General features: G+C 41.3%; 1 protein-coding gene across 2 annotated transcripts in view; it reads left to right on the plus strand.

The window, feature by feature from the left end:
• The window catches only part of rptor (regulatory associated protein of MTOR, complex 1), a 464,636-nt gene that overhangs the window by 312,819 nt on the left and 134,567 nt on the right, over positions 1-17,250 (plus strand). For both annotated transcript variants that reach the window (XM_068058405.1, XM_068058406.1), the window contains exon 20: positions 2,622-2,780. In XM_068058405.1, the coding sequence (XP_067914506.1) occupies positions 2,622-2,780 (159 nt within the window). The remainder of the gene's footprint in view (positions 1-2,621; positions 2,781-17,250) is intronic.

Raw genomic sequence — 17,250 nt, forward strand, 5'->3', positions numbered from 1 at the left:
TTCAGCTTTAAATAAATAAAAAGTATCTTGATTTTGCAGTGGGATTTTAAACTTGGCTATGTTGAATTTAAATTTGAACCTGTCTAAGAAGGTTCTTAATAAATAATGTGAAATTTTTTTCACACTGTTTGTAATAGTAATAAAATAGTGGATTGTAAAATAAAATACCAAAGAAAATACTAAATCAAAACATCTCAAGGTCATTTGCATGTTGCTTCAGAATAGCTTCTTAGTAACGAGAGAAATCCTGAGGCTGAATTAAAAGGTCTCTGGTGTAGACAGATGAATGCAGACAAATTGGGCTGTAGAAGGTGGGCTATTGATGACCCATTTTCAGGAATGTTTCACGTTTGGAATATCAGTAAGAGCCTGACTTGAAATTTTGGATTATTGCATAGCATGTTGTACCTTGCTATGTACAACTGAGTTCAGCATCTTGCTATAGAGCCTAGTATTTCATCACTGCTTTTTAATCTTTGCAATTTATCTTGTATTTAATAACACAATGCAGTTTGTGGATTAGGTATTCTCCCAATCTAGTTTTGTTTGCTTGTCTTTAGTCTCTTATTGGGCAATGGCCAGGATGTTGCTGACATCTGCACTGGACGACAGTCAAATATGACTTAATTGTAGCAAACCCACTGAAAGGCAATCACTCAATTCCTGAGAAACAGAACTATTTGCAGAGGGAAGAGAGAAAATAATTACATGCCAATTAAGTTAATGGCATGCTTGCAAGAAACCAACTATTCAAGTTTACTATTTTCCTCTTGCAGCATCTTCAAAAACTTTACATTACTCGTCTGTATTTAAATACAGATGTGGTTTTTCATTCAGTTTAAAAAAAAATCAACCAATTGGTTGAAATTATATCTACCCTTCTATGGCTAGATATTAATTTTTAAACCATGTTTTAAACCATAACTACAGATCTAGGATGAATGTATATCAAATTTTTCACATCAATTATCCAAACATTAATGAACCAATAGCCAACATAATGTTTTACTGATGTTTATGTAAGTGATTAAGACTTCAACATACAGCCATAAAAATTCCCCATTCAGAAGCAAATAGATTTTAAAACTTCTGCAGTGTAGGAAAAACAGCAAGGAATTTAACCTCAAGTTTCTCAAATTCCTAAATCAGATTTGATCTTGAAAATTTATATGGCACAAATCTTTTCTCATAAGGAATATGCTCTGACATTTAACATAAAATAATTAGTGTGTAACATTACTATGTAATATCTGATGTTACAAGTGTTGATTATGAGCTAGTGCTTGGTCAATGCAAATGTAATGACCAACTGTAAAAAAAAAAGTTCTGTCATGTAAATTTTTGCTAATTGTGTTTGGCATGTAAATCTAAAACCAAGCTCATGAATATTCAGTCATATTATGTAGTGTGTTCATTTCTAATGGAAGTTTGGAAAATTTTTAAATGCGTTGTTGTCACATATCGTGAAACTCCAGAGAAAGTTGGTTTCTTCAACCTGGACCATATGTAGCATTCATTTCAATTTTGCAAGGTATCATCCAGCAGTGATTGACATCTGTTGTCATTAAATAATTGTAAAGTGGCATAACCTCATTTTAAAGCTTTTTCAAACTAATCAATTTATTCTGTTTCCTCAAATGTTTAAATTTAAAAGATATTCCACCAGGAAGGTGTATGTTTACCCAGTGCAGCATCCCTGTGGATATCATTTTGTTAGATGCTGTAGGCTCAAATACTCAGTATCTTAAGAATGGTCCACATTTGAAAAGATTTTCCCTTGGTTCCTGTGAGAAAATAACTTCTTGCTTTGCTCTGCTTTTCACAAGTCTGCTTAAGTTTGAGAGCTGACGAACTGCATAATCACTGGCAAGAGCTCGATAGCACTGCTTCTCATGACATAGTCTTGGATTTCTGCCATTAACAATTCCAAAATTAGAATAATTTAAAAATGGACAAAATTAAGGAATGTTTAGTCATTATTTGACCATTCCTACTTTCAGATTTTAGAGATATGGCCTGAACAGGCAAATCAGGGATGCAGTATTCCTACTGGGTGGGAGGAAACTATGCCAGTCACTCTTTTGTGTCTCCGATTGAAAAGTTGCAAAGGAAAGCTACTTCCGCATGTCTTGGGTACAGACTGATATTGGCAGAGGCTTGGGAGCAGCTCACCTGTCCAATTTCCTAGCTGCTGATGGAGCTGAAGAAAGTTATGAAATATATTTGTAATTGAGGCTATTTCATGGAAAATGAAAACTTGAGCAGAGTCCAGCCAGATATAGAGTGAGTTGCTGCATTCAGGAGTAAAGGACTAGGCAAGCAAATGAAGGAAGAGGAAAATTATGTCCTGTGACAACAGTCTGTGCAGAGTTAGTTGATTACAAGGTATTATCATTAAATGGAGAGAGGGAGAGAAGGCCCAATATTTTCTCAAGTGAATACAAGCAGCGTCATGTTTTTCTTTGAAATCAAGCTATTGAAAAGTGAATGTTAAAATAATTTATACTGTATGGCGAAAGGGATATAATTATGGCGGTCAAGCTAGGAAATCATGTATTTAAGTGTCATGTTACTAAAGGTGTTGAATTCATGTTCATCTTGATTTTCTTGTTCTCTTTCAGCTGGTGGTTCAAACCCCTTCTCTCCTGGGTATCTAAGTACCAGCAGTAGTGCCAGTAGTACTCTGGGAAGCCCTGACAATGATGAATACATCCTTTCTTTTGAAACCATAGATAAAATGAGGAGAGTCAGTTCCTACAGCTCCTTGAATTCGTTAATAGGTAAGACTTCAGGATATTGAATACTCACAGGAAGTGCTGTTCAGTCTTATGTATCCTGTAGGAGGCCATATGCATTCTGAATTCCTGTCTTTTTTTAAGTGTGAAATTTCTTCCCAGGATTAAATTCAGGGAGTGGTTTAGTTTAGAGATACAGCACTGAAACAGGCCCTTCGGCCCACCGAGTCTGTGCCGACCATCAACCACCCATTTATACTAATCCTACACTAATCCCATATTCCTATCACATCCCCACCTGTCCCTATATATTTCCCTACCACCTACCTATACTAGGGGCAATTTATAATGGCCAATTAACCTATCAACCTGCAAGTCTTTGGCATGTGGGAGGAAACCGGAGCACCCGGAGGAAACCCACGCAGACACAGGGAGAACTTGCAAACTCCGCACAGGCAGTACCCAGAATCGAACCCGGGTCCCTGGAGCTGTGAGGCTGCGGTGCTAACCACTGCGCCACTGTGCCGCCCGTTTGTTAAGTATGAATTGTACTCTCCTCTTCACTGAAGTTTTTGCCTGTGCAGACCCTAGATATTAATGAAGTTGGTACTCCACTTGAGCAAGTCTGATTGAGGCACGTTTTATCATGAATAAATTCACTCCATATTGTTATCCATGGTTTTTAATTGTTATCGGAGTAAGCTGCTGCTGTAGTAAACACATTTTTTATTTGCTTGCTTTTTACTTGCTGTATCGCATCCTTTCACCCTGTAACCTGCCTCACTATTCAACTATTAAGTACTAATAGCATCCATCAGAATGTTTTAATAGCCGACTTGTAATAAGTAAGAAAATGTTTTGCCTGCCTTCAATATAGCTATGATCAAGGTGATCAAGATCTACTGTTATGTCAGTCAAATATTTGGTAGTTCACAAATTCATTGCTATAATTTAGGCCAGTGTGTTAAGATGGTACTGTATTTAAACTGTGACAACAGTCTGTGCAGAGTTAACTGATTACAGCCAGGGTGACAGCATGCATACTGCAATTGACAACTGTAACCCTGGGTGAAATGGGAAAAATGGGGAGCACTTATGTGGACTCCAGTGAGGACAGGCTCAAACTTGGCTGTAACAACACCAATTTGCATTTATATAATGCCTCTAAAGTATCAAAATGTCCAAAGGTGCTTCACATGGGCGCACTCAGACATAAGTTGACACAGAGCCAAAGGAGGAGATATTTGGTCAGGTGCCCCAAACGCTTGGTGAAAGATCTAGGTTTTAAGCAGCATCTTAAAGGAGGAGAGAATGATGGAGAGGGGGAGAGGTTTGGGGACAGAAAACAGTGTGTAGTGCCTGGATGCCTCAAGCCTCTGTCGTTGAATAGCTGCTGTCTAGGCTACCACTTGGAGAATATGGAAATGACCAAGGGTTTTTGAAAAATGGGTAACTACTCATTAGAGCAACTTTAATTCAAGCAGAATTTTTGTAGGAAAATTCAACTTGTTATTGGGTAATATATTATTGCAGGTCAATGACAGCTGCCTTTAACTCCTGTTAATGGCAAGTTCAAATGTATTTTCAAGCACACAATTTTTCTTCTCTAATCAGCTTGGGAAATGTAATATTGATAAGTTTACTACAATTATTACGAATTTAGAACCAGCTACCTAGGAAGCTCTGAGCAATAGTCTATATATGTGCACCCTCTGATTGGAGATCCTTAATTACTCCCTGTCATGCTTCCCATGGTAGGCATTGCTATATTGTTATGCCACGTGTTTTGAGCTTTATTTAAATTTGATACCCCATTTCTTTGTTTCGCATTTGTGTCCTTTCCATCTCGTGCACCCCCTTATCCACCCTGCTTCCACTGATGCACCTTCAAGGCTCCCCGAGATCTTTTAGCTGCCATCCTTTCTTAGTTTCCAGACCACACGTTAACAAAAGGTGCAATCCCGTCTGTGATCCGGAAACAGCTTTACATTGATTAAGTGCTTAACCAACTTAAATCCACTTCCTCGGGCCAGCCAGGAATGTGGCTTCACGTAATGTGGAAGCAGGAAATATTGCGGTATAAATGATGTCTCCCATTTAAATAATCACTGCTAAGGAGCTGGTTAGTTTTTAGATCTCACCATATTGCCCACCCCCGTTCCATAATACTGACAGTATCTGTAATCAATCATCTACCTGCCTGCATCCATAAACATCTTGACTACCTTTTGTAACATGGGTTTTAAGAAAGGTAAAAGATAAATTGACTGCATAGTTAAACGAACACACAATAATCAATGCACCAATTTACACTTTCTACAGATATGCACTCACAATTGTGAAATTGAACCTGAAAGTATTACTCAACATTTCTACAATACTGAGATTTTTTTTTAAATTGTGTAACTCAACCAGCATGAATCAGTGGCTTTGATACTTTGTACATTGCATAGGATGTTACAATATAACTTCCAAAGTGCCAATCGCAACACGATAGGAAATAGTTATTGTAAATTAATGCTAACGCCCATGCTTCTTCAAAAGAAGTTGTTTTAAGTTTTACAAAAATATTTTCTTGTATGCAGCTGCGTTTATTAAAAGGCTAGCATCCCAGACATCTTTCCTTTGGTGCTTGAGGGTAGGTTGACAGCAGAAGCATTGTCACAAAATTTATCTGCAGTTAAGCTATGAATTTATAAACTACATTTATTATTAAATTATTGAATGTGTGAATGCACTCTTAAAAGAACAGAGCACTACTGAGAATGATTTCTACATTATTTCTGTTGTGAAGGGGTTGTCAAAACATTAAACTGCACTAGCTAGGCACTATAATGCTATTTTAAAGATAGAAACTGCATTATATAGTGCCTTTTGCAACCTCAGGACATCCCAATGCATTTTGAACCAATTAAGTACTTTTGAAGTGAAGTCACTGTTGTAATGGAGGAAACATGACAGCCAACCTGTGTACATGAAGCTCTCTCAAATAGCAATGAGATAATAACCAACTAATCTGGTGTAGGAATGTTGTTTGAGAGCTAGATGTTGGCAGAACACTGAGGAGCACTCCACTGCTCTTCTATGGAATAACACCATGGCATATTATACTTCCACCTGAAAGGGCAGACAGAGCCTTGGTTTAACATCTCATCTGAAAGATGGCATCTCTGACAGTGCAGCACTCCATCAGAATTTGAACCCGCCACTTCTGGACTCAGCGGCAATAGTGCTACCACGTACCCAAGCCGACACCTAACAAGTAATCTTATGCTGTGGTTATACTGGAGGACCAGCTCCCCCTCCCACAGCCATAGAAACAACATTGATATTTCGGGGAAATTCCTGCAGCAGTCAGTCTGCTTTTTGTTTAAAACCTGTGTGTTTGTAATTGTATTGACGTCTTAAACAGCAGTGATTACAGAGAGGCCAGTGCTTTCCCCAATTGTTGGGGAAGATCAGTATAGGATATTGATTTTTTTTAAAACCTGTTTGATGGCCATGTGTTTCAAAATGTCAGCCTGTCAGTGGTTTAAAAAAGGCACCAAGCTGCTTTGTATTTCTCCTGTCATAGAAAGATAGGAGCCAAGATTGCTTTTTTTGTAGGCATGCTCTGCTTTTGGCATGATCATTTAGCAATGCATCTTTGTTTACATTCAGTTTGTCACCTCTTTTGCCTTCTGTGTAAAACTGAAGAGAGGGTTACACTTTCAGAATTCAAGTTGTTTAATGTCATTTCTTTTTATGAAGAGAACTATAGTTTTAAAAGCACAGCCACCAGATCAGGAAGTGCATAGGTCAAGGAATTAATTTTACTTAAATGCTGCAGACTGCTGCATTATGTCATTTTGAGCTAGTGGAGTTCACTTTATGTCTCCACCCTACCATCAGAAGTGGAAGGTGCAATATCTGCAAAGGATTACTTAATTTTGCCTTGCTTTTTCTTTGTGCATTTTTAAATATATTCATTATTAGTTTAACTGTGTACAGTGAATCACACCATGAAGATCAGTTTTTTAAAAATCAAACTTACAAAGAATTGCTATTTGTCATCTCTATTTTGATTTCAGCAGAATGTGATGGCAATTTGAAGAACTAGCATGAAAGAGTATGAGGAAGCTTTATTAAAATAGGTAGCTTTTACCTATTCATAGTTATTTTCATTCCATGCTGTCAAGTTAGTATCTTTGCCAAGTCTATTCTCTGATGTCATCAGTTCTCAATGTTCAATGAAAATATTTTTAAAACAGCCACAAGGAACAACAGAAGGATGTGAATATTTATGCTTCTGTGCAGCTTTTTTTCTTAAAAAAAAAGCCGATGATGTCAAGTTATTGCTGAGACAATCCAAGATTTTTCTGGATAACCGAGTGTTTTTATCTCTTTAGTCTATGTAATGTCAATTATTCCAATTATTTATTCTTGTTCGAAAGGTTAATTGGATGAATTAACTTTGAAATGCACACAAAGGAAATCAGTTTCAGGAAAATAACGATTATTTCTCAATGGGGAAGTCGTCTCAGCCCATTGGAAGGGATCAGGAGAAGAGAAATTGGCTAAACTGCATCAGGATCTTTTCCTATATTCTTGAACCACGTGAAAATATTGATGAACTCAGCATCTTGCACCTTAAAAGCGTGATCAGAGAGCAAAAAAGCATAGTGAAACATAGAAGTGAAATCCCCTGTTTTAAAATAGTAGGATAAATCAGAAGAGGTGAAAATCATAGAGGCTACAAACAGGCCCAAAGTTGAGATTGAATGCAAATTAGTCAATATTCTGAATGATTAATTACCCTTAAGTATTCACAAGGGAAGGTATGAGTAAGGTCTCTTCAGCAAATAAACCCAATTAAAAGCCAAAAGGGTTCAAAACAAATAAATCCCTGGGATAGATATTTTATTCGAGTGCTAAGAGTGCCTGAGGAGGTGATCAGTGAGACACTGATGAGCATTGCCAGCCTTGACTCAGTGGTGACACCCTCGCATCTGAGTCAGACGGTTGTGGGTTCAAGCTCCCCTCAGAGATTTGAACATATAATCTATGCTGACATTTCTGTGCATTTATTTATTTTTATTTTATTTCGAGATGCAGCACTGAAACAGGCCCTTCGGCCCACCGAGTCTGTGCCAACCAACAACCACCCATTTATACTAACCCTACAGTAATCCCATATTCCCTACCACCTACCTACACTAGGGGCAATTTACATTGGCCAATTTACCCATCACCTGCAAGTCTTTGGCAGTGGGAGAAAACCGGAGCACCCGGCGAAAACCCACGCGGTCACGGAGAACTTGCAAACTCTGCACAGGCAGTACCCAGAATTGAACCCGGGTCCCTGGAGCTGTGAGGCTGCAGTGCTAACCACTGTGCCACCCTTGTAGGGTCAGTGGGCTGCATTGTCCTGGAGCTGAGATAATTGACCTCCAACAACCACAGCCATCTTCCTTTGTGCTAGGTACAACTCCAACCAGCGGAGAGTTTTCCCCCTGGTTCCCATTGACTCCAGTTTTGCTAGGGCACCTTGATGCCATACTCCGTCAAATGCTGCCTTGATGTCTTGTTTCCCAGCATTATAACAGTGGCTACACTTGAAATGTACATAACCGCCCGTGAAGTGCTTTGCAATGTCCTGAAGTTATGATATGCGCTGTATACTGGAGATTTGTTCTTTAGGATGCATTGGGGATGATACCAGGTTGGAAACAGGTTCACGTGATACCCATAAAAGGACACAAAACAAGAGCAGACAAGTACAAATCCATTATTACCACTACCAGTTATAGTGATTGAATGTAATTGATTATCAGGAGTAAACTTGAGGATTATCCGTACAATAATAACTTACGAAATAAGCAGCCAACATTGAACTCAAAAGGGAAAGATCCTGTCTGACTTGCCACCTCAACTTTGAGAAAGTGACAATACAAGTGGACTGTGAAAATACCTAAGACATGGTGTACCTAGATTTTCAAAAGAGCATTTGAAGAAAAGCTATTAGTTAAACTCAAAGCTGCAGGGATTCAGGGAAAACCCTGGGAATAGGCAAGAAATTGGTTGAAGGATAGTAAACAATGAGTACTCATGAGGGGTGTGTGTGGTGGGAAAGGAAACACTGAATGGAGTAGCCCAGGACTTGGTGTTGGGGTTACTACTATTTCTAATTACATTAATAACTTGGGATCCAAAGATTCATTGCAAAGTAATAAAATAATGAAGACTAGATTTTGTACTAGAGTCTGTGGTGTGAGAATTGAACTCCTTGCCTTCTGACTCAAAGGCAAGCGTGCTACTGCTAGGTTACAATTGACAGCACTGATCAGGGAACCTAGAAACCTCCCTGGGCTTCAGATAGTGCAAAGGGATTGTTTCTCTTGTCAGCAACAGTTCTATGGTTGTTTCACATTAGTCCAAATCATGGAACGATACAGCACAGAAGGGGGCCATTCGGCCCCTCATGCCTGTGCCAGCTCTTTGGTAGAGCTAGCTAATTAAATCCCCGCCATGGCCCTGTCATTTATTTTATCTTCAAGTATTTATCTAGGTGCCTTTTGAATGTTACTATTGAATCTGCTTCCACCACCCTTCCAGGGAGTGCATTCCAGTAAAAGAAAAATTGTTTCCTAATATCACCTCTTGTTCTTTTGCCAATCACCTGAAACCTTTGTCTCTGGTTACTGGCCCTTTGGCCACTGGAAATGTTTTTGTTTCTGTTTTTAATTTGATTCTATTCTCACCATTGGTGATATCAGTTGCTGGGTAACTTTTTGTCTTTGTGAATTAAGGGCTGATAGGTTTTAGTAGTCTTTTTTTCCCACACTCATGCTTTTTTGCAGTACTTGCCTTTGATTTCAAAGTAGTTTATTTTCCATGCTGAGTTATTGGGCCATTTCAACATCAGTGAATGACAGTAGCCAGATTCAGAAGTTGCATATCTTGCCACTTGGCCTTTCCAGAGACAAATATTCAGCAACATTGATTTTGCTGTCTTTCCACATTGTATAGTTTCCAAGTGTTCAGCGAGAGATCACTGCTAATGAATGAAATACTAAAAAAGATTTCTGACTCTTGCAACTTCCTTCAGCTCATGCCAGGGATCTGCATTACCACCTTCTGTTGAACTATTGTCAGAACTGACTACAGCGAGCCCATGCAATTTGTCAGGTTAATTCTTTGGCACTGGACACTTTACCAATACGCTTGAGTGGTCATCATGCCGTCTCGCATCCCACAGTGCTGTGCTAGTACAACCCATCTGGCCCTTAAAGAGGAAGTGTCTGTAGTCAGCTTCTCTGAGGCAGCCTCATATCAATTGTTGTCTATTCCTACTGATTCTGCCAACCTTTGCTTCAAGAGTAGTCTTCTAAAAGCAACTGTGTACTTTTATTATCCAGTTAGATTATTGATGAGGATCCTCTACATTTGAAGATCAAAATTAACTGTGTTAGGCCTTATTCATGGAGAGCAAAAGAAATTTCCAGTAAAAACAGAAAATGTTGGAAATACTCAGCAGGTCTGGCAGCATCTATGGAGAGAGAAGCAGAGTTAACGTTTCAGGTCTGTGACCACTCATCAGAGATGGGAAAAATTAGAAATGTAATAGGTTTTGAGCAAGTGAAGCAGGGGAGAGTAGAGAATAGGCTGCATTTGCTGACAATGCAACCACTAGGTGGCGCAGTACTGGCACATGCACAAATGCAGCCTCATCTGCTGAAATGTCACTGTCTGCGACGTCTCTGGAGCTGCCGGTCACAAAAAGTAAATGCAGCCTTAAACCCAAATCCCACAGTGGCTGTGATCACTGCCTCCATCCCACCCTCAACAATACCTGTGCTAGTACAGAACCAAATAACCTAATTGTTAGGCATCTTCCAATTCGCTCTTTCTGTGATGCTTATCATTCTAACATATTGGTTTTGGAAATAGATTCAAATGACTTACTATGTTGCACAATTACAGCAGTGCAAATGGATTCTGGGCTATAATTCAGATAGAAGCCATCGCGGTTCTCTTCACCGCTCCCTCCCGTGCCCATCGGCTCGCCTCTTCTCACAGCCTCCCCACCTCGGCCACTCTCTTTCTCCCTCCCCCCCCCCCCCCCCCTGCTCACCACCAATGGCGGCTCGCTCCATGCCTTGCCGCTTCCCTCTTCTTGGCCACTGGCTCCTGCGTCGCCCTGTTACCCCTTGGCTGCTCGCTCCCTGTCTTGCTTCGGCGGCTCATTCCCCACCCCCACCGCTTCTTCGGGCGGCGTGGCAGGGAGCAATCAGCCGCAGGGGAAAGCAACAAGGAAGGGTGCAAGTGGCTGATGGAAGGTGGCAGGGAACGAATGGTCGAGGAGGGAAGCAGCAAGGCCGGTAACGAGTGCGGGGGGAGCAGTGAGGACAGGAATGAGTGGCTGAGGGGGGGGAAGTGGCGAAGGCGGGAGCGAGTGGCTGAGGGAAGGCAGCGGCGAGGTGGGGAGCGAGCAGCCCCGTTCCAGCATGATATGATGATTTAGAGTGCATTCGCGAATGAGTCCTGGCAAACTGGGTGCTGGCATAGCTGCACATGTGCAGCACCACACTGGCAGGAAGACACCATTCTGCACATGTGCGCAGCTGGGACTGCACTGATGATGTCGGTGCTTGACTGTGTTGTCAGGAGTCACTTTGAAAAGAATAAGAGGAAAAGTCTGTGATAGAAGACAGGAGAGATTAAATGACAAAAATGTTGGTGGGGCACAACGGAGGAGAGTGGTAATTTTTTAAAATTTATTTTGAGATACAGCACTGAAACAGGCCCTTTGGCCCACCAAATCTGTGCCGACCATCAACCACCCATTTATACTAACCCTACACTAATCCCATATTCCTACCACATCCCCACCTTCCCTAAATTCCCCTACCACCTACCTATACTAGGGGCAATTTATAATGGCCAATTTACCTATCAACCTGCAAGTCTTTGGCTGTGGGAGGAAACCGGAGCACCCGGCGAAAACCCATGCGGTTCACAGGGAGAACTTGCAAACTCCACACAGGCAGTACCCAGACTTGAACCCGGGTCGCTGGAGCTGTGAGGCTGCGGTGCTAACCACTGCGCCACTGTGCCGCCCGTAATGGGACAAGTAAAGAAACGACAGATGTGTCTGGTGGAGGTATGAATAGCAGAATGAAGAACAGCTGCCGTCCAAAAGTAATTACAAGAGAAAAACGAGAGTAAACCCGACACCTGCGAAGAAAAAGAAAACAAAATTGGGGGAAGAGATTATGGTCTGAAATCGACAAAACTCAGTTTCAGTATTGCTGTGAATCTGTGCGTCTTCGTTCTTGGTCTGAATTTACTTGTTGTTCTCCCTCACTTTTCCTCCTCCTCCTCATTCTCCAATATGGAGGCAGTTGTATGAAAAGGTCATCCTTTTGTTTTTACAGAACTCAGCATATTCCTAAAAGAACACCTGAACTTTAGAAGTGAGAGGCTATTTCTATCTTAAGCCATTTACAAGTATCAAGAAGGCCAAAGAAACCGGTTTTGTTACTTTAGTGTCCCCAAGCAGATGGAGGTTTGCTGGCCCATCTTGAATCTCAGCAGTTTGAAGAGTTTCATTCACAAGTTTGGGCAATCCTGTTAATTCAACCATAATATTGGGAAAAGCTTGTTACCTGCTGTTGACCTCAGACATGTACCTTCACACATGAAGGCGAATTTCAGTTAAAAATACTTGATGCTTAGTTCTAAGTAACTGAAGTATTGGTAGAAAACCTCTGTGTTCCACTTGTGGCTAACTGGGTAAATGCAGAGAAAGTTGTGGTGCTAAGCCATTTGGACTTGGTCTGTACTGTTATGTAATTTCAGCTGGGGCAACAGTTCGGATGATACAATTCCCCTCAACAGCCTTAGCCTAAGAAGGGGAAAAATCGGCAAGGGGTCCCACTCCTGATCGCTAGCCCTGACCCCTGTTCAGAGATTTGGTGTTTGTGGACATTGCTGAGTACAGTATCAGGCTTTCCTATGACCATGTCCACAGTGAGAAAGCCTGCAAGCACTCAGTCTTTAGGTTCAATAAGGATGTGTGGTGATTTTGGAAAGCAATAGAGTGCAGCTCAGTCACAATTTGCTTCCCGACAGAAGACAATGCCTTCAGAAAGAAGAGAAAATTGGAAAAAAAATCCTCATAGTCGACCTGGCTTCATACCCAGAATGTGTTTGTTGATCGTGGCAACTTTCCTTTGAAAGCAAATCCTTTTGGTCTACCCTTACTTGGACAATTAAGTCATTGAAGTTTGCTCTCAAATTCTGCAAGGAAACCAGCAAAGCAGGTTTTGTTGCTATCATTTGCCAAACGAAAAGCCAGGGTAGGAGCTATCCTTCACAGATGATTAGATTTGATCATCACTGGGTAGAGTCTCTGTACCAGTGAATCATTTTGCTTCATGAAGTAGTTTGAAAATGTCATTTTTTTTTCTACAGAATACGGATTTGTAGGTTGGAGCAGTGGCCAGCTTCTTAATGCAGGGTGAAAGACCTTGTTTCATTCAATCCTTCTAGGCATTTGTTCTGAAACTACAACTGAGTTATCTCCTAGAAAGGGATCATGAGACATCCATGATCACAGACTTGTGTCTCAAGACATAAGTTCTAAGATTGCTTCTACAGACTCTTACTGTACAGCTCTATACTTAAAACATTTTTGGTCTTCTAATGAACCAAAATAAACAACTTATTTTGGTATGCATTTTGCTGTACAATTCTGGCATTTTAACAGTTTAACTACTATTTTCATTTGACATCTTTCTAATTTGCATAGTACAGTTTAAGAAATTCAATTAAATCTTTGGAATTAAAGATGATTATTAAAGCTTATTTAGGATATTGAGAGGGGTAGAGAAAGTGAGAGACCTAGGAGTGCATGTCCACAGGTCCCTGAAGGTGGCAGGACAGGTCAATAAAGTGGTGACGAAGGCATATGGAATGCTCTCCTTTATTGGCCAAAGTCGTCTTCTTTTGGGCCTCCTTATCTCGAGAGACAATGGATACGTGCCTGGAGGTGGTCAGTGGTTTGTGAAGCAGCGCCTGGAGTGGCTATAAAGGCCAATTCTGGAGTGACAGGCTCTTCCACAGGTGCTGCAGAGAAATTTGTTTGTCGGGGCTGTTGCACAGTTGGCTCTCCCCTTGCGCCTCTGTCTTTTTTCCTGCCAACTACTAAGTCTCTTCGACTCGCCACAATTTAGCCCTGTCTTTATGGCTGCCCGCCAGCTCTGGCGAATGCTGGCAACTGACTCCCACGACTTGTGATCAATGTCACACGATTTCATGTCGCGTTTGCAGACGTCTTTATAGCGGAGTCATGGACGGCCGGTGGGTCTGATACCAGTGGCGAGCTTGCTGTACAATGTGTCTTTGGGGATCCTGCCATCTTCCATGCGGCTCACATGGCCAAGCCATCTCAAGCGCCGCTGACTCAGTAGTGTGTATAAGCTGGGGGTGTTGGCCGCTTCAAGGACTTCTGTGTTGGAGATATAGTCCTGCCACCTGATGCCAAGTATTCTCCGAAGGCAGCGAAGATGGAATGAATTGAGACGTCGCTCTTGGCTGGCATACGTTGCCCAGGCCTCGCTGCCGTAGAGCAAGGTAGTGAGGACACAGGCCTGATACACTCGGACTTTTGTGTTCCGTGTCGGTGCGCCATTTTCCCACACTCTCTTGGCCAGTCTGGACATAGCAGTGGAAGCCTTACCCATGCGCTTGTTGATTTCTGCATCTAGAGACAGGTTACTGGTGATAGTTGAGCCTAGGTAGGTGAACTCTTGAACCACTTCTAGAGCGTGGTCGCCAATATTGATGGATGGAGCATTTCTGACGTCCTGCCCCATGATCGTTTTCTTGAGGCTGATGGTTAGGCCAAATTCATTGCAGGCAGACGCAAACCTGTCGATGAGACTCTGCAGGCACTCTCAGTGTGAGATGTTAAAGCAGCATCGTCAGCAAAGAGGAGTTCTCTGATGAGGACTTTCCGTACTTTGGACTTCGCTCTTAGACGGGCAAGGTTGAACAACCTGCCCCCTGATCTTGTGTGGAGGAAAATTCCTTCTTCAGAGGATTTGAACGCATGTGAAAGCAGCAGGGAGAAGAAAATCCCAAAAAGTGTGGGTGCGAGAACACAGCCCTGTTTCACACCACTCAGGATAGGAAAGTATAGAATACAAAAGCAAGGATGTAATGCTGGAACTGGATAAATTGCTAGTATACAGTTCTGGTCACCACATTACAGGAAGGACATAATTGCTTTGGAGAGACTACAGAGGAGATATACAAGAATATTGTCACAGCTTGAAAATTGTAGCTTTGAAGAAAGATTGGATTGGCTGGGGTTGTTTTCCTTAGAACAGAGGAGGCTAGGGGGTGACTTATTTGAGGTGTACAAAATTATGAGGGGCCTAGATAGAGAAGGCATTGATAAAAGGATTAGAGGTGCCATGAAAAAAATTTTCCCCCAGAGGGTGGCGGGTGTCTGGAATTCGCTGCCCAGATTGGTGGACGAGGCAGAAGCCCTCAACTCATTCAAAAGGGACCTTGACCTGCACCTGAAGTGCTGTAACCTGCAGGGCTATGGACCAGGTGCTGTAAGGTGGGATTAGAATGGGCGGCTAGTTTTTTCAGCCGGCACAGACATGATGGGCTGAATGGCCTCTTTCTGTGCCTTAACCTTTCTATGGTTTCTATTTGCAGTATTTAGTGTAGGTTTCGCAAAAGTATCTAAAGCCATTATGATTAGATATCTGTTTGTAACTAAATTCATGTACTTGGTTTTAAATGAAAGATTTGCATGAGTTCTTTTGCAAGATATTTTAATGGTGCAGAAAATAAGCATTTGTATGATCAGCCTAATTATTATGAATTGTAATGTAATTGCACAGAACATGTGACTTATTTGTGTTACAGATGCTCTGAAGCATAGTGAGAGAATGATCATTCACATCGGCAACGGGTTTTACATCGATCTCCATTTCATTTTCATACTGAATTCCTGATTTAACATAATCTTTGACAGTTGTAGACTTAAATCTCAGCTGCAGGTTGAGAAAGCTCCAGGTTTGACCCCCTTGTCTCTGCTGATTTAGATGATCTCAGCAAGGGATAGTGAGGCAGGTAGAAATTAGGCAGGTTTTCTGCTTTTGGTCGTTAATGACTCGTATTGGAATGGACGCAGGTTTTCATATCAGGCAAGAACAACATCAGGCTCAGCGCAGATGCTCCATGCTGTCAAATAACTTACCAACGCCCCTATCAGGACTGACACGTGGAAAGTAGCCACTTGGATGAGGTACCAGAAGGTGGCTGTGAAGTCAGTTTATGTTGATGCTTTCAACAGTTGGGTGCTACAGATGATGAGGCTATATTAGAGTTATATGTTACCCTAGTTTTTTTTGGGGGGGGTGGGGGAAAGTGGGGTTGGGGGTGGAGAATTGGTAGCAGAGGTGTGTGAGGATTGTACATGGAGACACAAACCAGTGGCAAACTATTCCTGGAATTCACGCTATTAGCTCTTCTATTATTTGGTATATTCTATAAGGTACCTTGGTTTTCATTTATGAAGAATAGCTATCTTTGCATCAGGGTGAGTTGAACTATGTGCAGTGCCCTTAGAAATGAAGAACAAGTGTGTGACATCATAGATGCAAAATCATGTTACGTTGGAGATGCAAGGTTCTGTGAACACCTACATTCTCTGACATATGAAGTTTACAAGGGCATAACATTTAAAAAAAAACCCTGAATGTCCCTTGCGTCTAGAATATGTAAACACATTACATTGAGCAGAAACACTTCATTTTTACATTACGTAAGTGTTCTGAATATTCAGTTGGTACTCCATAGGAACGCTTCTTTTAAAAAAAACTGCATAATTCATCATTTTGACAATCTTTCACATTTAACAAACCAGTCTTCATATAGATGCGATGTTTTGCTAAATATTCATACGCAGAACAAGCAGCTGCTTTCTCCCTACTCAGTACAATGATGAAGCGAGCTTTTCCTCCTGATTGATATGTTATAGTATATATGTGATTGCTGGTTGGATATCTCTAAGGTCACTTGGAGTTTCTTCATTTTGCCAGAGCTTCACAAATAGGGCATGTATCCAAGAGATCAGTATTTCTCCTCCATGTTTCAATACTTCTGCAGGGATGTTATCAGGACCAAAAGCTTTGTAGTTTTTGAACTGGTTGATGGCAGTTATCACTTCGAGCATTGGATCATCATCTAGTTCACTTTTGATTGTATGTTGTGGGAGATACTCCAGGTTCATGTCCGCAGTGGAGTTCTGATTGAGTAATTCTGTGAAGTGCTCTTTCCAGCAGGTATTGATACTGTCTGTGTCTTTGAGTAGAGTCTTGCCATTTTTGGATCTTACTGATGTTGGTCCGTGTTTTGAGTGTCCATACATTTCTTTGGTTGCCTTGAAAAAGGCATGCGTGTCATGCATGTCAGCGAGAAGTTGAATTTCCTTAGCCTTCTCTGTACTCCA

This window comes from Heterodontus francisci, chromosome 26 (genome assembly GCF_036365525.1).
Source record: "Heterodontus francisci isolate sHetFra1 chromosome 26, sHetFra1.hap1, whole genome shotgun sequence".
NCBI classification, from domain to species: domain Eukaryota; kingdom Metazoa; phylum Chordata; class Chondrichthyes; order Heterodontiformes; family Heterodontidae; genus Heterodontus; species Heterodontus francisci.